Raw genomic sequence first — 26,260 nt, 5'->3', positions numbered from 1 at the left:
TTCACTAGATGCTCCTCTCCTGTTACTAGAACTGTTTGCACTTACTCCCTAACAGAACAGAACACTGAAAAGCAAATAGTTTATTTGCTATTCGCTCAGTGTCTAGGGAGGAGGAAGAAAGAATGGCTTCTGCCTAGGTGTAGTTTATATCCCAACAAAATGGGCATAGATAGAGCATTAAGATGTTATTGCTGAAAGGTGTGCAGGACAGTATTGATTGAAAGAAGACAGCAGTGATAGGAGGGTGGGAGAGGGGAGGGGATGGCAAGGGTAGAGAGGGGGAGTGGCAGGAGAGCAATTCTAGTTGATATTTAGGTGAGAGAAATTTACTCCCAGAGCACAGATCTCAGTCAGCAGAGCCGTGCAAGTTGCAGCTTCCTTTGCAGAGCCATTGGCCCCAGGAGATCTCAGCTGGATTCTGTTTGATCTCCTTAAGGAGAGAAGAAGCATGAGCACTACTGGGGGAAAAGTAAGATTCTGTGATGTGTGCACTTCCTGCCATACTGATTTACCAACAACATGCTGTTGTCTTCTCTTAAGGCTGGGCCAGGGTAACTACGTGTTTCTAATGTTGGGCGGGGAACTGCTGCTGACTGACCTTACTGCCTTCACTGATGGCAGCCTTCCCCAACCCAGTGCCCTCCAGATGTGTTGGATTACAACTCCCATCATCCGTAGTCAGATGGAGATGATGGGAGATGTGACTAGGGATGGGCAAATGAGAGATGTTGGAGATCGTTAAGAATCTCCGAATGTCATAGAATCATAGAATAGTAGGGTTGGAAGGGGCCTACAAGGCCATCGAGTCCAACCCCCTGCTCAATGCAGGAATCCAAGTCAGAGCATCCCTGACAGATGGCTGTCCAGCCTCGTCTTGAACGCCTCCCGTGTGGGAGAGCCCACCACCTCCCTAAGACATTGGTTCCATTGTCATATTGCTGTAACAGTCAGGAAGTTTTTCCTGATGTTCAGCCGGAATCTGGCTTCCTGTAACTTGAGCCCATTATTCCGTGTCCTGCGCTCTGGGATGATCGAGAAGAGATCCTGGCCTTCCTCTCTGAGACAACCTTTCAAGTACTTGAAGAGTGCTATCATATCTCCCCTCAGTCTTCTCTTCTCAAGGCTAAACATGCCCAGTTCTTTCAGTCTCTCTTCATAGGGCTTTGTTTCCAGTCCCCTGATCATCTTTGTTGCCCTCCTCTGAACCCTCTCCAGTTTGTCTGCATCCTTCTTAAAATGTGGTGCCCAGAGCTGGACACAGTACTCCAGATGAGGCCTAACCAGTGCTGAGTAGAGGGGAACTAGTATTTCCCAGGATTTGGAAGCTATGCTTCTATTAATGCAGCCCAAAATAGCATTTGCCTTTTTTGCAGCCATATCATATTGTTGGCTCATATTCAGCTTGTGATCGACAACAATTCCAAGATCCTTCTCGCTTGTAGTGTCATTGAGCCACGTATCCCCCATCTTGTAACTGTGCCTTTGGTTTCTTTTTCCTAGGTGCAGAACTTGGCATTTCTCCCTATTAAATGTCATTCTGTTGCTTTCTGCCCAGCACTCCAGTCTATGAAGATCACTTTGAATTTTGTTTCTGTCTTCCAAAGTATTAGCTATCCCGCCCAATTTTGTGTCATCTGCAAATTTGATCAGCATTCCCTGCACCTCCTCCTCCAAGTCATTAATAAAAATGTTGAAGAGCACTGGGCCCAGGACTGAGCCCTGCGGTACCCCGCTTGTTACCTCTCCCCAGTTTGAGAAGATCCCATTGATAAGCACTCTTTGAGTCCAATTCTGTAGCCAACTGAGGATCCACCAGATTGTTGTTTCATCTAGCCCACTTTGAGCTAGTTAGCCCACTTTGAGCTAGTCATCTCACCGCTCTTCTCATACTTGATTCCTGTTCATATTTGCAATCACTGCTCTCAAACTGGGAAAAAGCACAAATTGAGTGGCGATCGAACATGAAATTTGCACAGTTTTTCCCAGATTTGAGCAACTTTCGTCCATAGGCTTTCCTTTCAGCCTGCAGGGGGAAATTTGTGCAAGCTAGGAAATTTGCACCAATTAAGACATTTGTGCAAAGTTGAACTGGGAAAGTTGTGTGAATTGAATGCAAGCACATGTTCGGCAATTTGCGAACATTTTCGGTGGACACATGCTCACGCTCACGTTTGGGGCTTCATATACAGCATGCTCTCATGTTTTGGAAGCAAATATGAAACTCTCATACATTCCTAGTTGTGATCTCCAGATGTGTTGTACTACAAGGTTGGAGAAAGCTGATCTAAGGTGTTGAAAGCTGATCTAAGGAGATGAATGCAAGCAGGCCATGAATAAGATGCTCTGCAGGAACCTTTCTTATAGAGTAGCCCTATTTTGGCCCAATGCTACTATCAGGCAGAGTGACTCAGATGCCTCAGGCAGCAGATGCTGGGGGGGGGGTATGAGGGGCAGTAGTGGCAGCCTGTCACTGCCATTCCTCCTAAGCCCCCTAGCCATTGCCTTCTGTTGGAGGACAGAGCTGTGCAGTGCCATTGGGCCACCCAAGCTAGCCTGCTGCCCCCCAGTGCGGTGGAAGATACTGTCCCATCATCCATGTTGAACTAAGATGCCATTGGAAGTCTTCTTGGCTTCTGTAGTGGAATGGAGGGGAGATGACAACACCATCTTATCCTTTGCCTCAGACAGCACAAGGTCTTGAGCCTGCCCTGACAATATTCCCTGAAGAGTTTTGAGGAAGACAGATCAGCTCTCCCCAATCACAGTATCATTACAGTCAGAGGGAGTCTTTGCCTGCTTTAGGAGGCATAGATTTTTATAAACTGTATCATCTGTGGGGCATTGATTTGTTGTTAACTGGTTTATTAAAAGGGTTATATACAGTGTTTGTAGGCGGGGCTCTTAATGTAGACCTGCAGCAGACTTCTCCAAGACCAAGGGAAGAGAGGAAGTGGGGAGTTTGGAATCTGGGTTGTGTTTAAGGATTCAACACACAGTTATTTCACTGTGCTCAAATACAACACATGACATAGCGCATTACTGAATCCCCCATTCTTAGTTATCTTATTTCCAAACTAAAAAAGCTTCAGAAAGTCCTCCAGCCCCAATGACTATTCCTTATGCCAGAAGACATGTACACAGGGCAGACACGAAATGAGGCACTGACCCTTAACTTCCAATCATTAACGTGAGCATGAACATCTCCTGATGATTTTTGGATCGCAGCCATTTCTGACTTTCCCTTCCCCGATCCTCCTTAATAAAGATAAATGATTAGGCCAGCAGAGAGATGCTTTCGTGCCTAGTATGTTCCATAAACAGACAGAATGATAAATGGGTGGGTGTTAAAGGTCATTTTCATATGGCAAGATTGTATCAGAGGCTTGCAACTTGCTCACATCTGGGCACCATCTGATCGCTGTATATGTTGTAATACAGTTATGAGCGGATTGATGTGGCTTTGGCAGTCCGCACACAGCAGAAATTCATGTCCAGCTGGTCTGTGGGATGCGTCCAACATAACACTGGGGATTTGACTCATCACCAAGTCTTACAAGATTTCCATAATAACTGAAGACTTATTTGTTCACAAGCTTTTGATTGAATTTGTTTTGCTGCATTGTGTAAGCTGTTGTTTATATATGTTATTGTTCTCCCCTGTTTGTTTTTTGGCCGATGCGGCATGATTTTATTGTGTTTTATTGACTGCATCCTGTTTTGGGATTATTTTATAATAATTAATTTATTATCATATTTTATTTTTATTAAAAAATATATTTAGGCTGCCTTTTAAGGTAGAAACCCCTCTTAAGGTGGCCCACAAGATGCTGTTTTTATTGTTGGTTTTTACTGCTGTTGTTATTGTTGTTTTTATTGTGTTCTTACTGTTGTACACCACCTTGGGGGAGCTTCTGCCCTGAAAGGCGGCCAAGAAATATTAATAATAATAATAATAATAATAATAATAATACAATAAACATCAGAATCAATAAATGCTGCTGACAATAATAAAACAGAAATCCCACCCCCCAAAATAAGCCTAGTTACAGTCAAAACTATCAGCACTCTATAAAATATTTATTTATTTATTTATGACAATATTTATATACCGCTCTCCATAAGAAGATTTTGGAGCTGTGAACAATAAGGTAAAGGAATAAAACAGCAGGTTAAAAGACTTAAAACGTTTTTTAAAAAGACAAACTCCAATATGGTCAAATTTAATAAACCATGGCTGGTCACACAAGGAAGACCTCTCAAAATATTTGAAATATGTCTCAAGTTAACTTTCCCAGCTGTGTCCTAATCAAGCAAGTGCAGTGTTGCCCGGTGTGAGGCATTTGAGAAGGAACCTCAAATTCCCTTGCACTTAATTATGACTGGGTTTTAAACTCTGGCATCTAATAAATTCATTCCCACCTAAGCTGTCCACATTTTAACACATGTGGGAGGCAGCGGTGTAGTGGTGGGGGGTCTCACAGGGATGAAGACCCGGGACTTTTTTAAGAGCCAGGTCTCAGCCAAGTCCCTCCCACTCCCAGCCTACCACTGTGGGCCAGGCTCTTCCAGCTGTCTCCTCCCCTTCCCTAGCGCCGAGTGAGGGTGAAGCTTCCATAGAGTATCATATTTTGAAAACCTAAAATGTTTGTGTTTGAGTGAGTGAGTGAGTGAGTGAAAAAGATTTCAACACCCCTGCATTTTTTCTCAGACGTCCAACTGAAATTCCCCTGCCTTACTCTCAGCAGCACTGTTTTGGATCCCAGTTGAGGGCTGTATATCTTACAAGGTTGTATAATCTTAGAAGGGGGTGTGGCTGAGACTGTCACAAAGGGACCCTGCACTTCTGAATTTGCCACTACTCTACTGGTGGGAGGCTTTTGGGGGGAAGAAAAATGGTTGTGCAGAGAGAAGGGCTCCTTAATTCTTTCCCCTCTGGTCTTTTAACATCTCTGGACTTCCCTAACCTGGTCTGTCCAGATGTGTTAGACTACAACTCCCATCAGCTCAGCCAGCATAGCCAATTGTCAGGAATTCTGGGAGTTGTAGTCCAAAACATCTGGAGGGTTGCTTTTTGATCTACAGGGAGAAAAATACTGGATCCCTGTATCTACCCATCTCTTTCTACCACCCTTCCTGAAGATGAAAAAGCATCCCTGAAAATTAAAATTGGGGAAGGCAATTCTGAGCTGAGAAAAAACTGCTAGAGAAAAAAGGACAATCCAGCTTCTCTCCACTCGATCTTCTTTGGCTCACATTCAGTCTGTCCCAGTAGGACTGGTTTTGTTTTTGTAAAAACAGAGTAAAGAACCACGTAACTCTATATAACTTGGCATGAGCCTTCACTATGTGAGAAATCTGCCCTAGTCGGTGGCCAAACTCCTGTTGTTTGAATAGATGTGCATATGTTCTTTTTCAGGTCATTAAATGTAAGGCAGCTATTGCCTGGGAAGCAGGGAAACCCCTTTCTCTCGAGGAGGTTGAAGTTTCTCCTCCTAAAGAACATGAAGTCCGAGTTAAGGTGAGTAGCCAGAGGTCTGGAAAAAAATGTATTTATTATGTTTGTTTTTATATGCTGCCTACTTCACAGCTTACATTAAAAGCACCCCAGTGAAATAATAGTGTTAGACTTAATAATGTTACAGTTAACATACAACAAACAGTAGTAAAATGAAGGCCGTGGCAGCCATTTTAGAAAGGCCACTCTCCTGCCCCCACAACACACACAGTTGCTTTTCTCCCCATATGGTTCCCAAATCAGATGCATATTTGGAAGGAGTGCCTTCTCCTATATCACCTGGGTCCCATCTACACAGAGATACTTTCCAATGCAATTCAGATAAAACCGCATTTTCATCCAGTTGGATTTGCCCCTCCCGTGGCACACGCAGCCAATTAAAGTGGCATATACTAAAACAAACAAACAAAAACGCTTTTCTGTGGCAGACTGCATGAGAAACAGCATTGGTTTGGGCATATGTGGGTGGAGTCTCGCAGCATCAGTAAGCTTCCTTTCCCCCCCCAAAAAAGGTTATTAGCCTTATGCACAGGTCCATGCCTCTGGATGAGTGAGATTTGAAACAAAAGTCAAAGCAATTCCCTTTCCCCCCCTCTCTTGGCTTCTGTGCTGAGTAAGTGCAATGGGAATTACTTCTGAGTAGACATGTTTAGCGGGCTGTTATCAGTGTGCTGACATTAAGGGTCATTTGGGGAAAAACAAAACACAATCAGCAAAGGGCGAAGCCAACTCGTCTCCTTGGATCCACCCTTTGATGATGCAACTTCCCCTTCCTCCTATCAGGCTGCTCCAGCCAGCCCCAAAGCCAATATCACTAGTTGAGGACACACAGACTCCCAGACTAAAGTGAAACCGGTGCAACAGGAAAATCTGTCACAAAACGACTTTGCAAAAGCCCACAGTTTTTGCGGAGAGGAGGAAATGTCATGTACCATGTCACTGTGTGAGGTGCAGTAGCACCAGAGTAAATCCCCCATGTAGATGGGGCCCCTGCCAATGAATTAGAATATTCAGAGGCCTGTCTCTGAGTACCTTCAGTGGAAAATAGATTATGCGCTTAAAAAGCCTTCTCTGTGGTGGCACCTGAACTTTGGCATGCCCTCCCAAGGGAGGTAAGATTGGCCCCAACCTTGCTATCTTTTGGCATGAAATCAAAACTTTCCTTTTTGCCTAGGGATTTTAAATGTAATTGGTTTGAACTTATTGTTTTTGTTTGTTTGCTGGCTGAATAGCTTTACTGTCTCTCATGTTGTCATGTTATTGTTGTCATTAATTTTCTATAACGTTATGTACTCTGCCCTAGGATCCCTTGTAAATAAAGGGTGGTTTATAATGTCTAAAAATAAATAAATAAAATATTTGAAAATTCAAAGATCCATACAAAACTCTGGGGAGGAGAAGGTGCTTGGGGGAGAAATCTGGAGTAGGGAACGAGTAGCCAGGTTTGCACGTCACGTCATGTCATTTACGTGAATGAGCAGGAGCGAGCGAGTGTTCTGGCTCCCAGCTGCCTGAGCTAAACAACCCAGGGATGCTCCATCTCTGGGTTGTTCATTGTGACATCCGAACTTAGAATTGTTGGTTGTTGGGGGAGGAACAACCCAGACCGGGGTTGTTTGCTCCCGCTGCAGCCAGGCAGAGCTAATCAGGTGGCAAGAAGTAGCACACTCACTTGCTTCTGGTTCATCCTCAACAATCCATGGTTTAACAAACTGTGGGTTTAATAAACCATGGGTTGTTGAGACTTGTGAACGGGGCAGATGAATTAAGCACCACCACTGCCCCGCTGATCCCAATCAGTCCTCAAGTTGCTATTCCTGTTAAAAAGGGCAGCTGGGCTCCCGCTGTTCTACATTATCACGCTGTGTTGTCTGTCTTTCAGATTATTGCCACTGGTGTCTGTCGCACAGACGCTCATGCCATGAGCCCAAGTTTTAAAGAGGGCCTTTTCCCAGTCATACTAGGACACGAGGGAGCTGGGATCGTGGAGAGCATTGGTCCAGGTGTGACGAGGTTTAAGCCAGGTACCGATATGATAACATGTAGATAACTCTACATTTGGATGGCTGTAGAGGGATTCGCACAACCCCCAACACGTGTTGAAAGAATGAGTAGGGGCGGGGCTGTGGGGGCATGCCCCACCCCCTGTTACTGATGTGTGCTGCGTGGCCACACCCAAGAATGCCAATGCCTGCAGTGGGACTGCTCCCTCTCCATCTGTGCATTTAGCACGGTAGTTAATGGTAACGACAGGAAAGGCCTTTTAGAAATGATTTTTAATTAGCATGATAGGGCTATAGCACCATGCCCCTATTAATGCTGTAATGCTACTTTAGAGGAACTGTTGCATTATAGAGGTATAGCACTACAGCTCTCTCTAAAAAGCTACTTTAAAATAATAAGAACAACAACAACAACAATTCCCTTTTTAGGTCACCTCTTCCATTAGCCACCTTGGTATCAGAGCAGTACCTGGAAAGGGCTTTCCCCCATCATTTATGTGTGTGTGTGTGTGCGCGCGCATGCGTGCGTGCGCATATATATAACCCCCCCTGAGAAATGTTATAGTGCTATACTGCTATAATGCTAAAGAGAGAGAGGTTGGTGTAAAGCAGCACAACAGCAAAGCAACAAGGAGGCTCTGGATCCAGTATGCATGCTGTCAGTCTTAAGGTAAAATGGATAAGAAAGACAGAAAGACTAACAGAGTATTCAAAAAATATATTTAAGCTAAACCTTTCAGCTTTCACCCTCATCAGAAGCTGTTTTGAACAGCACAGCTTAAAATATATTTTTTGAATACTGTGTTGTTAGTCTTTCTAGTATTATAACAATATAGCACTAATTCTTCCAGGCAACAGTTGAGTCCCTCTCTCCGTGCCTCTCTCTGCCCAGAGAAAGGCAAAATGGGTGTGGAGGAGAGATAATGCCAGGGGAAGGGCTTCATGGCATGGCCCTGCCCCCGATGCTGTCTGACCCACATGATTGGTCTGGGGGGGTGCAATCTGGCACCTGGACTAAAATAGGTTTCGCACCCCTGCTCTACACATCTCTGTCTGATTGCTCTCAGGCATTTTCATGGCTTTGGCTGCCTCTTCTAGCTCTGTCCTTTATGCTGATGCCTCCCAAATCTCTTTTCCATCTCCACTAATTCTATTTCTCCGACATTTCTTCCTGGATATCCCCAGTGTCTCAAATTAAATATGTCATAGCTAGTGGTGCTAAAAGACTAGAAATTCATAGAAGAAATAAATGGGGTTTTGTGTGTGTCTTTGTATGGTCTAGGTGACAAAGTCATCCCGCTGTACCTTCCTCAGTGTGGACGATGCAAGTTCTGCTTAAGTCCCAAAACCAACCTTTGTGAACGGGTCAGGTAGGAATTGCAAATAGGCTTCTTTGTTACTTTTTTTGCCCAGCTCCGTAAGCTGGAACCAGTTGAAGCCACTTTTACAAACCATTCAAGCATTGTATGGAAGTGGCTTAGAGTGTGAGCAGTGAAACTCCCAGTTCAAATCTCACCTCAGCCACTAACTAACTAGGTGACCTTAGGCAACAAAATGTAGAAGTTTGGATATTAAGCAAAACAATGGTTTTCTATTACACCTGAACCCAAGCATGCCCAGAAACTATGGTGTGTTTGGGGCAAATAAACCAGGATTTGGAACCACAGTTTGAAGCTGGCTTGCAAACCACAGTTTGTGCTAACTATGGTTTCTCATAACATCTGAGTTCACAGACCATTGACAAACTACAGTTAGGGCCATGCCCCACCTCAAGAGGCTTGTACAATGTGGAGATGGGAATTAACTTATGACACTAAGTGCTGAGCAAATGGGAAACAAAAGCCGTCAAGCAGCTCTAAATCATGGTTTACTTGCTGTATGTCTGGAAGCTCAAACAGGTTTTTAACTATGGTTAGCACAACCCATGTTTTCCTGTTATGTCTGAACTGGGTCTATCTCTCAGGCCACATCTATAAGCATTACCTTGTAAGCATTAATGAGGCAATGTGTGTGAAGCAATTTGAATATTCAGTTCTTCATGCATTTATATCTAGCCTTTCCAATGAATTATCTGAAGTGGCTCACAATTGAAAACCTTAAGATCAACCCCCACCCTATAAAGGACAATAAGCCACAATGAAACTAGCAGCAGTCAAAACCCAATTCAATTAGTGAAGGGAAGAGCAAAAAGAAAAAGAAAAGGTTTGTACCTGGTACCTAAAAGGAGAGTGCTACTGTAGGTGTCCAGCATGCCTCACTGAGGAGGGTGGTTGAAAGTCAGTTGATTACAAAGTTCCATTATATAGTAAATCAAAGAGAGGGGGAAAGATGTTGGTAGAAAGAGAGAGAGAATAGGACTGGTCCCACCCATGTTTGGCTCATGCCCCACCCAATGCTGGTTTGCAGCCCCTGACAGACTACTCCTGAGGGAATGTGGTTCGCGCCAGAAAAAAAGTTTCCCCACGCATGGATTATAATATATTTTCATGAACTGGTCCTAGTCCTCATTTATTCATATGATCAAGAAAAGCACATGAGATATAATACATGGGAACACAACAGGGGAACAGCATAGAGTGGAGGAATATGAACAGTACTGAGTAGTGGAACTGATATTCCCCCTTTAAAATTGCTGCAGTTCTGTGCATTGTGTTTCATTTTTTTTTCATTCCACAGCAAAGCAAAGACGCCCATTTCTGACCAAGACTTGATGCTCGATGGCACTAGCAGGTTCACTTGCAAAGGGCAGCAGATATACCATTTCATGGGAACCAGCACCTTCTGTGAATATACGGTTGTTGCAGAAAGCTCCCTTGCCAAAATTGATGCTGCTGCTCCTTTGGATAAAGTCTGCTTAATTGGCTGTGGGTTTTCCACTGGTTATGGAGCTGCCATTAATACGGCCAAGGTGAGTTCATGATGGCTCAGGTCTTACTCGTTTGGACTGGATTAACACGGGGGGGGGCAGGGAATCCAAAACATTAAAAACCTTTTGAGTGTTTTAACTGATATTTTCCCTAATATTCACATTTTTATATGCACTTTTTAATTGAGAACTAAATTCCGAATTCGGAGAAGTGCAAATTTTGAAGGGTAACTGAGTTTCGGTTTGCATATTGGTTCAAAAGTGTCAGATATTTATAAAACTCTTTTAAAATTCCAGATATTCAAAATAGTTTAATAATAACCTCTCTCATGGCCATCTAGGTTGAACCTGGTTTCACATGCGCTGTCTTTGGCTTGGGAGGGGTCGGCCTTTCAGCTATCATGGGTTGCAAAGCCGCTGGAGCATCTCGTATCTTTGGGATTGACATTAACAAAAACAAATTTGCACTGGCCAAAGAGTTAGGGGCCACCGACTGCCTCCATCCTCAGGATTCCAAGAAACCCATCCAAAAGGTTATAGCTGAAATGACCAGTGGAGGAGTAGACTGTTCCATTGAGTGCAGTGGAAACATTGAAATCATGGTATGTATTTCATTATCTTCATTTAATACAGTGTCAGAGTAACATCTAAAACAGGGTTGGGGAACCTTAGCCCTTCAGATGTTGCTGGACTCCAACTCCCATTAACCCCAGCCAGCATTGCCAAAAATTGGGGATGATGGGAACGGGCCACAGATTCCTCACCCCTGGTTAAGCATGTGCGTGTGTGTGTGTTCCCCTCCCCTCCCGCACACCCACCCTCAGCTTCCTAAGGGTAGGAGGGCCTTATCATGTTCTAAATAAGGATGAACAACACTGGGCAAATACAATCTGGAAATTATTCCATTTTATCTTAATCTTTACCTGGAATTCCACAAGGACTTATCCCACCTTCTCAAAATCCACTTGATTCTGTGAGCCTTTTCAATGAATGCTTAACTTTTGAACACCGCTTATCAGTGTGATGAATACTTTTTTAAAAACCAGTGCTCATAATACACTGTGTGTATTAACTTTTTAATTCCTTTTATTTATTTACTACATTTATCCCATCCTTCCTCCAATGAGCTCAGGATGGTTCTTCCTCCTCTCCACACATTTCATCCTCATAAGAACCCTGCAAGGCAGGTTAGGCTGAGAGATAATGATCAGCCCAAAACCACCCAATGATATTTGTCGCTGAGTGGGAGATTTGAACCCAGGCCTCCTGAGTCATAGTCCAAAACATTAACCACTACACCACACATTCCAGCCAAGACCCTGCTTGCAATTTCCATTAGGGAATTCACTTTTTGTTTACAGTGCAATAGGAACCCCAACTACTTTTATAAAGTAAGCAACTCCTCTCCAATGACCAGTTCTTGCTGAACTGCAGACTGGAAGGTCGGCAGGACAGCAGTTCAAGACCCGAGTGCTGCGTGACGGAGTGAGCTCCTGTCTTCAATCCCAACTTCTGCCAACCTAGCAGTTCGAAAACAAGAAATTGCACGTAGATAAATAGGTACCGCTTCGGCGGGAAAGGTGACAGCGTTTCATGCACCTCGGTGTTCAGTCATGCCGGCCACATGACCACGGAAGCGTCTTCGGACAGCGCTGGCTCTTCGGCTTAGAAATGGAGATGAGCACCACACCCTAGAGTCGGACACGACTGGCTGGGGACACCTTTACCTTTTTACCTTTTTTTTATTGATGCAGTTAGCATAGCATAGCTAGATAACAGAGTGGCTATATTACAAGGTCAGCATTAGTAACTAATTAAGGATGTGGGTTTGGATGGACTGACCAGCTATCCAGATATAAACAAAAATAGCAGACGTGGAGCAAACTGGGGGCATATTGGAATGCAGAATGTCATCTTCCCTCCTGCCTAGTGTCATCAAGGCACCTGCACAAACCTTAGCTGGGAAGGGCATATTCTTCCCCCCTCTGGGTGTCATGTCAATCATAGACTTGTGCATTAGGCTGACTGGAGCAAGAAGGCCTGCTGACCTGGTGGGCACCAGGGGACATCTCTGCAACGCACACCACGCAGAGATGAGAATTCTTTGCCTTAACCAGATTTCAAGACTCCCACAAAGGGAAACCTGGCTGTGCACTGACGCAGCAATGGCCATTCACCCCAAATATGTACGACACTATCAACTTCAGCCCGCCTTCCAGGTGTGTTGGACTACAACTAACAGCATCCCCCGCCATCATGGTCTTTGGTGTGCTGGCAGTGAATGATGGGCATTGTAGTCCAACATATCTGGAGGGGGCCAGGTTGGAGGAGTCTGCTTATTAATGTTGCAGAGATTAGTGATATGTCACCAGGGTTGTAACTCCATACAGCCTGATATCCTGCACAGATTGGATCCACTGACTTTGGTGCCCCTAATTCTTCATAGGACTGGGTTGTTAGTTTGCTTTTCCTTCTAGAAAGCTGCCCTTGGCTGCACCACAGTCGGCTGGGGCACCTGCGTCGTTGTGGGAGTAGCTGTAGAAGGTTTCGTTGTTTCTCCAGTGGAGCTGATAATGGGCCGGACAATCAAGGCCACATTTTTTGGAGGTGAGCTTTTCACATTGATAGATGTGTGCCAGAAACAGCATTACAGTGATACAAAAGAGGATTGAAACAAAATGGATGGTTTCTACATTTTACCATTGATTTATTTCCTTCTCAATGCCAACATGATCAAGAAAGCCAGCACTGCTGAGGCCTGATCATTTTTTCTCCTAAGAGCAGAGGGGATTTATATATATACAGAGGAAGAGAGAGGGAGAGTGTCTTGGACACATTTTATAGCTGTTTGGTCCCTCTTGTTACTGCTGTGACTGGATCAAATCCTTCTTTCACTCAAAAAGGTGACTGGCACTGTTATTGCTGAGGGCACTGACTATATATATATATAATAAGGTAAAGTAAAGGTAAAGGTGTCCCCAACCAGTCGTGTCCGACTCTAGGGTGCGGTGCTCATCCCCGTTTCTAAGCCGAAGAGCCAGCGCTGTCCGAAGACGCTTCCGTGGTCATGTGGCCGGCATGACTGTACACCGAGGTGCACGGAACGCTGTTACCTTTCCCGCCGAGGCGGTACCTATTTATCTACTTGCAATTTCTTGCTTTCGAACTGCTAGGTTGGCAGGAGCTGGGACTGAAGACGGGAGCTCACTCCGTCACGCAGCACTCGGGTCTCGAACTGCTGACCTGCCGACCTTCCAGTCTGCAGTTCAGCATCTTAACCACTAAGCCACCGCGGCCCCTTATATATATATAATATCCTGCCTTTTTTCCTCTTGTAAGGAACTCGAGGCAGCTCACATAATCCTCCCCCTCTCCTCAAAACAACAACCCCATGAGGTAGGTTGGGCTGAGAGTTGGTGACTGGCCCAAAGTCACCCAGGGAGCTTCATGACCGAGTGGGGACTAGAACCCGGATCTCCTGAGTCCCAGTCCAAAACTCTAATGACAACACCACACTGGCTTCTTGATCAACTGATAGATTAACATCTCTACACGCTGTGGAGATTGCCCAACTGCCATTGGGTTAAAGCTAGCCTGCGACACCCCAAATACATTTGCTACCATCTTTCAATTCACCCTAACTCTGAGCACAAGGAACTACAAAAGTTGCATTATCACTTTCAACCTGGGAGGGGGCAGCCACCAGCTAACTTCCCAGTCACCACTGAGTGAGTTCAGCCTCTTTTCTCCTTATTTTCCCTTGGTCAAAGCGTGTATCATAGAATCATGGTATCATAGAATAGTAGGGTTGGAAGGGACCTATAAGACCATCGAGTCCAACCCCCTGCTAAGTGCAAGAATCCAAGTCAACGCATCCCTGACAGATGGCTATCCAGCTTCATCTTGAATGCCTCCAGTGTGGGAGAGCCCACTACCTCCCTAGGTCATTGGTTCCATTGTCGTATTGCTCTATCAGTCAGGACGTTTTTCCTGATGTTCAGCCGGAATCTGGCTTCCTGTAACTTGAGCCCATTATTCTGTGTCCTGCACTCTGGGATGATCGAGAAGAGATCCTGGCCTTCCTCTCTGTGACACCCTTTCAAGTACTTGAAGAGCGCTATCATATCTCCCCTCAGTCTTCTCTTCTCAAGGCTAAATGTGCCCAGTTTCTTCAGTCTCTCTTCATAGGGATTTGTTTCCAGTCCCCTGATCATCTTTGTTGCCCTCCTCCTATGAACCCTCTCCAGCTTGTCTGCATCCTTCTTAAAGTACGGTGCCCAGAGCTGGACACAGTACTCCAGATGAGGCCTAACCAGTGCTGAGTAGAGGGGAACTACTACTTCCCAGGATTTGGAAGCTATGCTTCTATTAATGCAGCCCAAAATAGCATTTGCCTTTTTTGCAGCCACATCACATTGTTGGCTCATATTCAGCTTGTGATTGACAACAATTCCAAGATCCTTCTCGCTTATAGTGTTGTTGAGCCAAGTATCAAAAAGTTCTGAGTTGTTAAAAGTACACAGTCAAGCTACAGGGTCCAAATTAAGAAGCTTCGTTCCATAAGGAAGAAGGGGGAAACAAATAGGTAGCATTAAAAAGAAGAAATAAAACAGTTTATTCTCTGAATCTGGGGTCTCCAATGTGGAGCCCATGAGCACCAATGTGCCTGCAGAAACCTGCCTTGGAGCCTTCTAGGCTCCCTGCTCCTCCTGGTTTTTATTTTATTGTTCAAGCCTTTTTTTAATTGCACTTAAAAAAAACCTGTAGCCTAGCTATTTGGGTTCAAAACAGAGATTTTGTGGTTTGGAGCTCAAACCTCACCTCTGCCTTTTCTTAGGCTCGTGGGCAAGTTACTTTTCTTTTAGTCTCACCAGTTTGCCTTCTTGGAAATGAGTGTTTTGTGGTTGGCCACGCCCACCATGGCAGGCATTTTATGAATGAGCAAGCTGCCCTCCATGGAGCCCACAGGGACCTCCAACGGCACCCACAAAGCTCTCCACTCCTTGCCCCCTTCAAAAAAAATAATTTTTAAAATAAAAACCTTGGAAAATGTTAGGGTAGTCTTCTTTCTCTCCTTTTCTAGCCTCTAGCCTTACTCTTTCTCTCCCCTCTACTTCTTTGCCTTGCAATTTCCCCCTCCTTCCCAGACTTGCTATTTCCTTGCACCTCTTTAGCTAACTGTTTCTCCCTTCCTAGCCTCTAGCCTTACTCTTTCTCTAACCCTTAGCCTTGCTGTTTCCCCCCACTCCCAGCTTCTAGCGTCGCTGCTTCTCTCCCCACCTCTTTATCTCGCTGTTTCTCCACCCCTTCCAGCCTCTAGCCTTTCTCTCCCTTCGCCTTGCTATTTCCCTCTCCTGCCCAACTTCCAGCCTCACTATTTCTCTCACCTGCCCCCCACGCTCACTTTTGACTAGCCAGGCCCTGACAACAGCCATTATGTGACTACCCACATCCTCCATGGGAGCCATTTTGTGGTGGTGCTCACAGCAGTTTATCCCAAAGATGCCCAGAGGTCCAAAAAGGTTGGAGATGCCTGAACTAGACAATCTCAAAGCAGAATCTCAAACTTAGATCACCTGCGATGTTCAGAAGTTCACAGGTTTTCATGGGCAATTCTTATTTTGAATCCTGAAGAACCGAGGGTGAGGGAGTTGAATCTTCCAATAAGGCATGACCATGTTGGCCTGGGAACACCTCTAGGGGCAGAGTTTCTAGACTTGGAACATGCAGGTACAACACTTACACAGAGGAGCATTTCAACAACACAGGAAGGTGGGAGCAAAAGCTGACAACTGGGAAATATTTCCAATCTACATCTGGTAGACAGAACTACTTAGGGAATTCCGTCCTGTGTGCGTGGAGATTGCTTGACAGGTAGGCTGCTATATAATAGAAAAGCCAGGTCATTATGACAGGTGCACTGGATCATTAAAGAGGCAGGCATTTTACTCTCAGGCCAGTCTTCATACTTGCATTCATCAGAGAATCAGTGTGTTCAGATACTTGATTAAGGCCATGAATGGTGGAGGCAGTTTTCCTGTTCTGTTAGCAGAGAGACTTTTTGTGTTCTAAAATAAACTCTTTCAAAAAAGAATTTCGGGCAACAAAAGAGCTGTTTTAAATATGGAGGAGACTTGAATGGTGAAGACTTGCCCAGGAAGGGTACCTCTTGGCTGGGCCCTGTGAGGTCATGAACTCACATTTCCCAACGAATCTCTCGAGCAGTTTTGCAACTCTTTTTAAAATGTGTGTTGGCCCATCCAGGTTAGTACAATACTAAGCTAGACAGACATTAGACAGAAAAAAATCTGTGAACAATCTAAATCTTAATTGCTTTCAAGTTGTATACTGCATTAGAATATGCCTCTGTCCATGTGTTTCACTCAGTCATTTGCTCTATGTGTTTTGTGGCAGACAAGATAATGTAATACAAAATAATGTTGATTTATTGTCATTTCCTTTGCGTATTCCTCATATTGTTCTAATGTTGCCAAAATCTGAGAAAATCTTCTTGAGCAACCTGAGGGAACTGCTGGATTATTTTTCTTGAAATGTCTCCCATTTGGAAGACTTCTGGAATCCAAATATCTGTTAGATGTTCAATGGAATGGACTGTTCCATTTCTGAGAAATAAATGAAAAACTACGTTTGACCTCCTTTTAGAATATCAGCTGTGGGAATTAGGACATAGAAAGAACCTGGGGAGAAAATTTTGGAGGACTATGTAAAGTTTGGGTAAGCAAACATGATAAACAAATCAGTGTGTGATCCAACTTGTGAACAAACCCCTTAATAACAGCTGCTCAGCACATGAGCTCAGTATTTCTGCATTAGGAATCAACAACCATTGTCATGAAAAACAGCAGTAAACTGTTGTTGCTCAGAGAAGGCACCTTTTATTTCTGTGGAAGCACTAACGGTCCCTCTGCACTGTCAAAAAAACCAGAATTACATTTTGCAGATGTAACAGCAGAACCACAGATTATAAAGCAGACGTGTGATTCAGTCTCAATGCCACATTTACTTCATAATCGTAACTGAGGGTGGGTTGACATTGGCAGTGGAGAATCTGCAAGCAGGAGGGGGTGCTTTATCCTTACCTTGCCAGCCAAATATCCCTTGAAAGCACCCTCTGGGCCATTTTCTACCCTTTTTCCTGTCAATCAGGCTCCAATTAGACAGACGCAGGAAGGGTTAAGCCCCTTGGAAGGGCCTCATGATTTATGAAGCTGCCATCTACTTGCGTGGTCCATCTAGCCCAGTATTCTCAATTCTGATTGGCAGGGACTCGCCAACATCTCTAGAGAGGCAGAGGTCTTTTCCCAGCCTTGCTGCTTGAGATCTTTTAATATGAGATGCAGAGAATTCACCCTAGGGCCTTTTGTGTGCAAGGCATGTGCTCATCCCATAAGCTATTAGCCATCCCCTTCCTCCTGCCCACCAATTTCCCCGACAAATGCCCCCACCCATCCACCCCCATTTGCATTACCTTGGCAAACGCCAATTTGAGAACATACTCTTGGCATCGTAATGTGTACTTTCATTCTTAGGACCCTTCCTAAGAGTGAAAGCCTGGGAGCCGATGTAATGTGCCTCCTTCCCCCGCACTGTGGTACATCAGAAGCCCCAGGTCATATAGGACTGCCTTTCCCAACTTGGTGCCCTCCAGATGTGTTGGTGCCCTCCAGATGTACAACCCCCATCATCCATTATACCAATCACCACACAGTGCAGATTCCGTGAATCCCCTGCATACTTTGTACACGGCTGATATACAATCAAGCCATAACGGGAGCCATGTGTCATCTGCGGCTACAATGAACATGTGCGGAAAAATCTTCACTTTAGCTGTCATTTCACTTTCAAAAGCAACTGTCATTTCACTTTCAAAAGCAACTTCCAGAAGGTAGCCGTGTTAGTCTATTGCAGCAAAAACAACAAAGAATCTTGTGGCAACTTAAAGACAAACAAATTATTCTGGCAAAAGTGTTCGTGGGCCATAGTCCACTTCATCAGATCCATGCAGCATTATGGAGAGTTTCTGGGTTTTTATACATATGGTGGGGCTGAAGAATGGTAAACACTGGGAGGAGGAAGAACATTCAATGCAGAAAGTACTGATGATAATCACGTTATTAACAGTGGCCATTCACAGTGCAGCTGCTGCCAATAAGAAACATCCTGGCACTAGCTTATGCCGGAATAAATTTGTTAGACTTTAAGGTGCCGTAAGGCTCTTTGTTATTTTTTAAAAGCATGTTTCTAGCCCTTGAGGTGTACAACACAAACAGCCACCAGATGTCTCCAGCAGGTTAACAAGACGGCATGGGGCAATATCCATCTATTGTTAATCCTGTGGCAATGAGTTCTGTAGCCTACTGGTGCAATGCCACTGATGTCAGTAGGAGTCCTTCTAATTATGAGAGCTGACTTCAGACCAGGCCTATAAGAGTTTGATAATTAAAATTTAAAATGCCACATAATTTGGCATCACTACTTGACAGACTGAGGGACTAGATCCCAGAAACCTGGGAGTTTTAGTCCAACACATCTGGAGGGCACCAGGTTGGGGAAAGCTGGACCAGTTATTACAGGGGACCTGTTACATCCACCAGTTCATATCTACCAGTGCATCTCCTCTAATAATATCTAATAAAAGAAATGGAAGATGCAATCATGTTCAGGTTTTCATCACTTCAACTCAAGCTCATTGGCTACTGGAGTGGGAAAACACTGGACATGATGATGTTGCATCAAATATTCCTGTTACTAGATGTTATTGCGGTGACACAAGGGGGAGATGCAGGGTCACCAGCAGCCACGTGTCCTCATAAGATCTCATCACACTAGGCTCTAACAGAGTCTGCAGGAAGAAGAATGCAAGTGTTTTTTTTAATCTGATTTTCAACGGAAGTCAACTGATTTGTGAACATGCTATCACAGATATTCAAGCTTGACTCTATTGGGTTTTTCCCCTCACAGGCTGGAAGGGCATAGACTCTGTACCAAAGCTGGTGTTAGATTATATGGCAGGGAAATTCAACCTCAATGCACTGGTGTCCTATACTCTACCTTTCGAAAAAATCAACGAGGCATTTGATCTTATGCGTGAGGGGAAAAGGTAAGGTGTTAGGACAAATCTGAGCCTCTTAGAGCAAATTCTCACACAAAAAAGTTTGATTTCTTTAGAGCAAACACAATGCAGCCCTGGCCATAGAGGGTTTGAGGGGTCCTGGGCAAAGTGCCCACTGGTGGGGGGCCCTTGCCCATTTGTGTGTTCTGGAGGGCTTACTTGGTAGTGGTGACAGTGATGGCAGCATGCCAGGCAGCAGGGTCTAGCCACTATTTTAATCTCCCATAATGCCTCTGATGCAGCATTGCTCTAGAGCGCTGTGGGAATTTTAAATGGCTAGACCTGACCACACAGAACTTCCTGGAGTGCCAAGCCCCAAAAGAAACTAAAGGGGGAGCTTGGGGCAGATGTCAGTGGTGGGCCCTGTCAGTTGCCCAAGGTTGCCAAGCGCTGACACCAGCCTCGTTTTCTCTCACACACATTCCCTCATTGATTGATTGATTGAATTTATATCCCGCCTTTTTTCCTCTTGCAAGGAACCCAAGGCGGCTTACATTATCCTCCTCCTCTCCATTTTATCCTCACAACAACAACCCTGTGAGGTGGGTTGGGCTGAGAGTGTGTGACTGGCCCAAAGTCACCCAGTGAGCCTCCATGGCTGAGTGGGAACTAGAACCCAGATCTCCCAGCTCCCAGTCCAACACTCTTGCCACTACGCCACACTGGCTATTTCTGATGTTCGGGCTGTGAATGCTGTTACTTACGTATTTTATTATTTTATTAACACATTTATATTATAAAAGGCACAATTCAGGGAGGCTTGCAGAACCCAAGCTTCTGCAGTTGAAAACAAAAATTAAAAACATTATCTGCCAGGATGCCACATACAGCAGAAGTCTGCCAGAAGCCAAAACAGTACCACCCACCACAAGATACATACCATTCATATCACGGGGCATGATATAGCTGGTCTGGGTAGGGAAAGTCCAATTTACCTGAGTGGCCATTTGAAACAAATGTTGCGAGTGATCCTTACACAAAATAAAAATCCACCATTTATTTAGTGCTAAGTTCTTACGCATTTAACCATGAGTGAACATTACTATCCCTGAAATGTCAAAAAATGAAGGGTTCAACATTTGTTTTGGATCAGAAATGTAGACTGGAAGTATTTAAGTACAAAAAACCACATTGCTAAAGTGGCAGTGACTGGAAAGGTGTTTTTTTCTTTATTTTTAAATAGTGTTATAACTCTACAACACACTTTACTTAAGCAGTATTTTGCTAAATTTTTTAATGGATCAGAAGTATAGATTAGAAGTTTTTATTAAGGGAAAAAAATAGGTTGCTAAAACAGCACCATCTTTTCTTTATCTTTTAAATAGCATTTAAGATTATAGCCATAAAAACAAAGATCCTTTCTAGCATTCTACTTTTTGCCACTGATAAAAAAAAAAACTTCAACTTTGGAATGATCTCTGATGCAAGCCAGAGGGGGAGCCGTGCTAGTCTGTTCCAGCAAAAACAATGAAGACCCTTGTGGCACCTTAAAAATGAACAAATTTATTCTGGCATAAGCTCCCGTGGACACTGTCCACTTCATCAGGTGTATGAAGTATTAACCTCAAAATGGCAGATCTCTATACACATGCTGGGGGGGGGGGGAGATGTAAACCATGTTGTCAAAGGGAATTTTGCTAATATTTGTTTTTAAATATAACCAGGAAAGTATTTTAGTGCTCATTAAAGCATCAATTAAAAAAATTAGCAGGGGTGATAAAGTGGTGCCCACCACAAGAGTTATAGAGAATGTGTGCTGATAAGTTCACCTCCCTAATATGACACAACCCAGATCAAAACCATGCCTCTTTAGAATAAATAAATAGAACAATAGCACTGAAGGCATCTACAGTGGGGGGGGGGGCAGGGGGAGCAGCAGAAGGTAGATCACCAATTGTATTGAACTGAAACCGAGCAAAGGGCTGGATGTGCCTGATCTTGTCTGATCTTGGAAGCTAAGTAGGGTCAGCCCTGGTTAGTACTTGGATGGGAGACCACCTGGGAATCAGGCTTTCTGCACTGAGCAGGGGGTTGGACGCAATGGTCTTGTAGGCCCCTTCCAACTCTATGATTCTATTATTCAGCTCCCAGAAGCTCTTGCCAATATAGCCAATGGTCAGGAATGCTGGAACTTGAAGTCCAATACATCTGGAAATTTACATTCTGCCCACCTTTGATCTACACCTGCTAAAATTGTGCTGTTCTTCTATCACTAGTGTAACGCCCATGTCGCCATGGGTGCTAGTAGTCCTGCTCCATTCCTGCTTTTGTTGCCCCTCAGTCCCCTACCACAAAGTGGCTCATGAATAATGCAAATGTGGCTCATGCATAGTGAACCTCCCCTCTGAAATTTGCACGGCCCCTCCCTCACACACCCCAATTGGCTGCCTCTGTCCCCTTCCCCCTCTCCGCTGGTGGTGACAGCTTAATCACACATCTGTGCCCAGGGCCTGCTGTCACTCCACACTGATTGGCTGAGCAGGGCTGTCCATTGTCCTGCTGGTGGAGGGACTGTACTTCCTGTTTGACATGGAGGAAATTAATTGCTATTAAAGCTCGAGCTTTGAACATTTTCAAACTTTCAAAATTTTCTGCATGTCTACACTGCTCAAGCTTCAGTTTAAAACAGAAATGAGCAAAGTTAGTCTGGTAGATCTCAAATAATAAGGTTTACACCACCACATTCTTATCTAAAATTCTCAAAAATGTCAGGCTTTCTGCCGTAAGGAAAAAGATGGAAGAAGACTGAGAAAACACAGGATGATTGCAAAAAGAGGATGACATATTGTGGAAACTGCCCCCAGCCACAAACTGTGAGTTTACAAGGCATGGTGATTCTACATTTAACACCTAGGGTATTGTTATCCTGCAATCTCTCTACCTCATTCACAGAATTTTACCAGGTGTGTGCTCCAGAGGACAGCATCTTCCATTCATAACCCACTTGTGTTTTCCCACCATTTCTTCCATTTTTTTTCTTACTAGAAAAACATCGAATAAAGAGGGGGGAAATGGAATAGGTGTGCATTGCCTTTGGACTGGTAGCATTAGAAGCCTTCCATCTGGAAACACCCCTAGTGTGGAAGCCCCTAAGCATGAAATGAGGAATAGGCCAGAAACAAATACTGCTGTGGTGCTGGAGTGCAGCATGCACTTCCCTTTGCTAATGAGCGCATGGTCTTTTTCCTCTAGCAGTTTATCTGTTTGTTTGTTTTACAGCAACCGAACTGTCCTTATGTATTAAGAATTGAGTGCAAACTTTGGAGGACAAGAAACCCAAGAAAACAAGATTTTTCCTCGAATCTGTCTCACTGACTTCTGATTCATTTATCTCCTCGTACATATTTGCAAAAGCATTTCTTTATGGCACATGAACTTATAACTCAAGATCACTAAGAAATACCTATAAGCTTTTAGGGCAACATTAGCTTCTGTCTCATCCCTATTAATCTTGACATCAGTTTAACCTGGATCATGGGTTAATCTCTATATATGAATGTTGTGTTGGCGCATCACATTTCTGTATGTGGATCAGTAGCTATAGAGTCACTTCTGTGTAGAAGTATATTTTGGCTAAAGCTACCATATACCAAAAAATTATTTAAAGCTACATGTGTTAAAAATAATTGTTTATATTTAACCCAATGTTGCAATAAAGCATACGGAATACATTTCCTACCTTCTGGGTGATGGGTTTTCGTTTCATAATTTTGTTTCTAACATCCTCTCAGTTAAATGAAACCAGCTTCTGACATCACATTCGCTAACAGACTGATTCCCAAAGTGTTAACTTGTTTGCAACAAATGGCTGACGGGAATTGTCATAAATGCTTATAAAGGGATTACCTTTGAAATGTGAAGACATTTTGCATCAGATCACACTGACAGAAGGGCTTTCCCCTGTATTGGTCACTGGATGGAATTCAAATAGCTGAACATTGGGGAGTGTATCCACAATGTAGATATTGTTAGATGAAGGGTATTCTTGCAAGCCTGCAGCCAGAAAATTGGGTGCATAATTCAAATGAATATGTGAAATCCAGCTTTTCCTCTGCTTTTAGCCCTTGTTGGTCCTTAGGGTTACTTGGTCACAATGATATAGTGATGTTACAAGCCACAATGCGTAGAATTCTTCTTCTGTACAACAAATGAGAGTTACAGATGGATGACAATGTCATATGACACCCCACCCCCATAAAATGTGAGTGAATTAACCATGGTGATTTCACAATATATGCCTTGTCAGGAAGCACCCATACCAAGTTTGAAAGCCACGGCATGGCTGTGATGAAAAATAAAAATACAACTTATCTGAAATATTACAGTGCCACCTAATGTTCACTTTTTTCCTGGGATGTTTTTGATACCGATAAACTATTTCTTCCATCCTAAAAAAACAACATTAAAACCTTCAAGACTTCAAGATCAGCAGGTGTTAGATAATAAATGAGTAAATTATTATAATAAACGTATGGTAATTTACTTCCATTCATAACACAGAACATTTTCACAAATCTACCCTTAACATTCATTTGCTTGTTTGATTCTATAGTTTTTAATTCATTTTATTTCTGCCCAAACATATGAAGATTTAGGCTAGTCACCCCCTACTTTTTGCAAGGCCACTGTATGTTTAACAGGCACACAACATACAGAAAACCAACAGGTGTAGCTTTTCCTGACTTAGGGTGCTTCCAGATAGAGGTCTCCTAGTGCTACTAATTAGAAGGAATTGTGAAGTTATTCTTTTTCTCCTTAAGGGATTATCTGCTGTAAGAGAAAAGACAGAAGAAGTGGTGGAAAAACATGGGAGGCGACTTCTCTGGATCCCCCCCCCCCAAAAGAAGCATCACCTGGAAGCACCCTAAGGGGTTCTTAGTTGTTAGGATTTGGAGTTTGTATGTATTACTACAATATTTTGTAAGTGGCCCTGTGGATCATTCAAATGAAAGGTGGGATATGAATCTTCCAAATAAAAAATAATTAAATGATATTGTATTGTTATGAATCATATTTTATTGACATTTGTAAGCTGCCCATATTTTTTTTAAAGGGTATGCATTTTATAAATAAATGGTTCCCAGTTACAGAGCATGTGCAGTTGGGGATGTTTGTAATGTGTAGATGAAGCACATGAGACTTGCTTTGGTGATCCTGCTCTGAGCCCCCCTCCCACTCCCAGGCTACGTAGATTGTATCTCTGAATAGGCCTATTGAGTTTGATTTTTAAAAGCATTTTGTTATGCTTTCAGAATAACTAGGAGGAAGGGGGGAAGCCAGAACAGAGGTGAGGTGCAAAAATCAACTTCTAAGAAAATGTTGTATAGGATGTATGTACCCAGCTGTCCCTGGTTTTTTTTTTTGCAGCCCTACCAGTACAGGGTCTGAAATGGGTGCTTATTTAAGATGCCCTGTTGGAGCTTGCAACAACTGCCTGATAAAGAACGCTCTTAGTGCATGCCTTTTCCCTTAATGCTCTACTTAGAACAGGGCCGGCTCGAGGTTTTGAGGGCCCTTGGGCAATGCAGCCTCAATGGAGCCCCTCCCTCAGTAAGTCTACCTTCCCACCAGCTGCTGTTGGTTCTCACCCTCTCTCTCATCATTGCTACCACCAGCTCACTTGACAGGCAGGGAGCCAGCGAGCAAGGAGGCAGTGGTATCTACTGGTTCTCCTTCTTACCACCACCAGTTGTCTGGCCAGAACAAGAGGCAGGTGAACAAGGTTGCAAGGGTGAAGAGGTGGAGCAAGTCTAGGGTGCTCTTGTCAGCTGCCTGATCATGCCTACCTTTCACACTGGTCCTGACTCAGGCTTTTTTCACAAGGAGCTTTTATCCTATGATTGAGAGCGCTCCTTCATGGAAGTTTGCGGGCTCTTTACACGACGCCATGATCATCCAAGGCATCTCCTGCACTAAATGCCCTTTGTTCCATTTTTAAATAGATTGCAGATAATTAGCTATCAAATTACCCCATTGCGCTTGAGTGTTGAGTTCCGCTTGAGTTTCCTCCGTGAAAAGAGTTAAAGCGGCAAGAGGAGGAGCGAGATCAATGAAAGATAATGGAAGACTCAGCTATAGGGGAGAAGGAAGGGGGAAGGGGAGTTGTTGTGATCCTGCATTTAAAATGGCAGCAGAAAGCCTGGTTTTAAATGCAGGACTCTTACAAGTCCCCTGGACTGCAAGGAGGTCAAATCAGTCCATCCTAAAGGAAATCAACCCTGAGTGCTCATTGGAAGGACAGATACTGAAGCTGAAGCTCCAATATTTTGGCCACCTAATGCGAAGAGAAAACTCCCTGGAAAAGACCCTGATGCTGGGAAAGACTGAAGGCAAAAGGAGAAGGGGATGGCAGAGGATGAGATGGCTAGATAGCATCACGGATGCAATGAATATGAACTTGAGCACGCTCCGGGAGAGAGCGCAGGACAGGAAGGCCTGGCGTGCTATGGTCCATGGGGTCACGAAGAGTCGGACACGACTGAACAACAACAAGAGAAGCCCCGAGTCTTTGATATGTTTCATTATACAGCTGCTAAAACCTATTATCGCAGGTTTTCCTTTTTTAGGAGGGAACTCAAGGGTGGTAATTTGATAGCTCATTGAGCATCTCTACACCAGCCTAAAACCCAACATTTGAAACGGGGCTTTCTGCTTCCATTTTAAATGCAGGAGCATGATGGACCCCCTCCCCCTTCCTGGAGTCTTCCATATGTTTTAGTGATCTAACTCCTCTTCTTGCAGCT

At 44.0% G+C, this 26,260-nt stretch overlaps 1 protein-coding gene across 2 annotated transcripts; it reads left to right on the top strand.

The window, feature by feature from the left end:
• The first annotated feature begins 93 nt into the window (after positions 1-93).
• Positions 94-23,206, top strand: LOC146343738 (all-trans-retinol dehydrogenase [NAD(+)] ADH4-like). 2 transcript variants are annotated; one of them, XM_084855696.1, is made up of 9 exons: positions 94-469; positions 5,417-5,518; positions 7,398-7,539; positions 8,801-8,888; positions 10,195-10,426; positions 10,726-10,986; positions 12,862-12,991; positions 19,367-19,505; positions 22,737-23,206. In XM_084855696.1, exons 1-9 carry the CDS (start codon positions 449-451, stop codon positions 22,759-22,761), a joined length of 1,140 nt encoding a protein of 379 aa, XP_084711822.1. In that variant the 5' UTR covers positions 94-448; the 3' UTR covers positions 22,762-23,206. The 2 variants fall into 2 exon arrangements, with proteins under 2 accessions (XP_084711822.1, XP_084711823.1); XM_084855697.1 differs by lacking the exon at positions 19,367-19,505 and having other exon boundaries at positions 100-469; positions 22,737-23,194.
• Positions 23,207-26,260: the final 3,054 nt, after the last annotated feature.

This window comes from Heloderma suspectum, chromosome 5 (genome assembly GCF_057233095.1).
Source record: "Heloderma suspectum isolate Gila_16-S chromosome 5, 16-S_ref, whole genome shotgun sequence".
Taxonomy (NCBI): Eukaryota; Metazoa; Chordata; class Lepidosauria; order Squamata; family Helodermatidae; genus Heloderma; species Heloderma suspectum.
Note: the sequence above shows the minus strand (reverse complement) of the source record. Positions and strands in the feature narration are given on the sequence as shown.

What these genes read in the sequence shown, in the direction of transcription:
- LOC146343738 (XM_084855696.1), top strand. Translation starts at nt 449, where the DNA reads ATGAGCACTACTGGGGGAAAA. An exon ending in AACATGAAGTCCGAGTTAAG is followed by an intron (nt 5,519 to 7,397) that starts GTGAGTAGCCAG and finishes TCTGTCTTTCAG; the next exon opens with ATTATTGCCACTGGTGTCTG. An exon ending in AACCTTTGTGAACGGGTCAG is followed by an intron (nt 8,889 to 10,194) that starts GTAGGAATTGCA and finishes TTCATTCCACAG; the next exon opens with CAAAGCAAAGACGCCCATTT.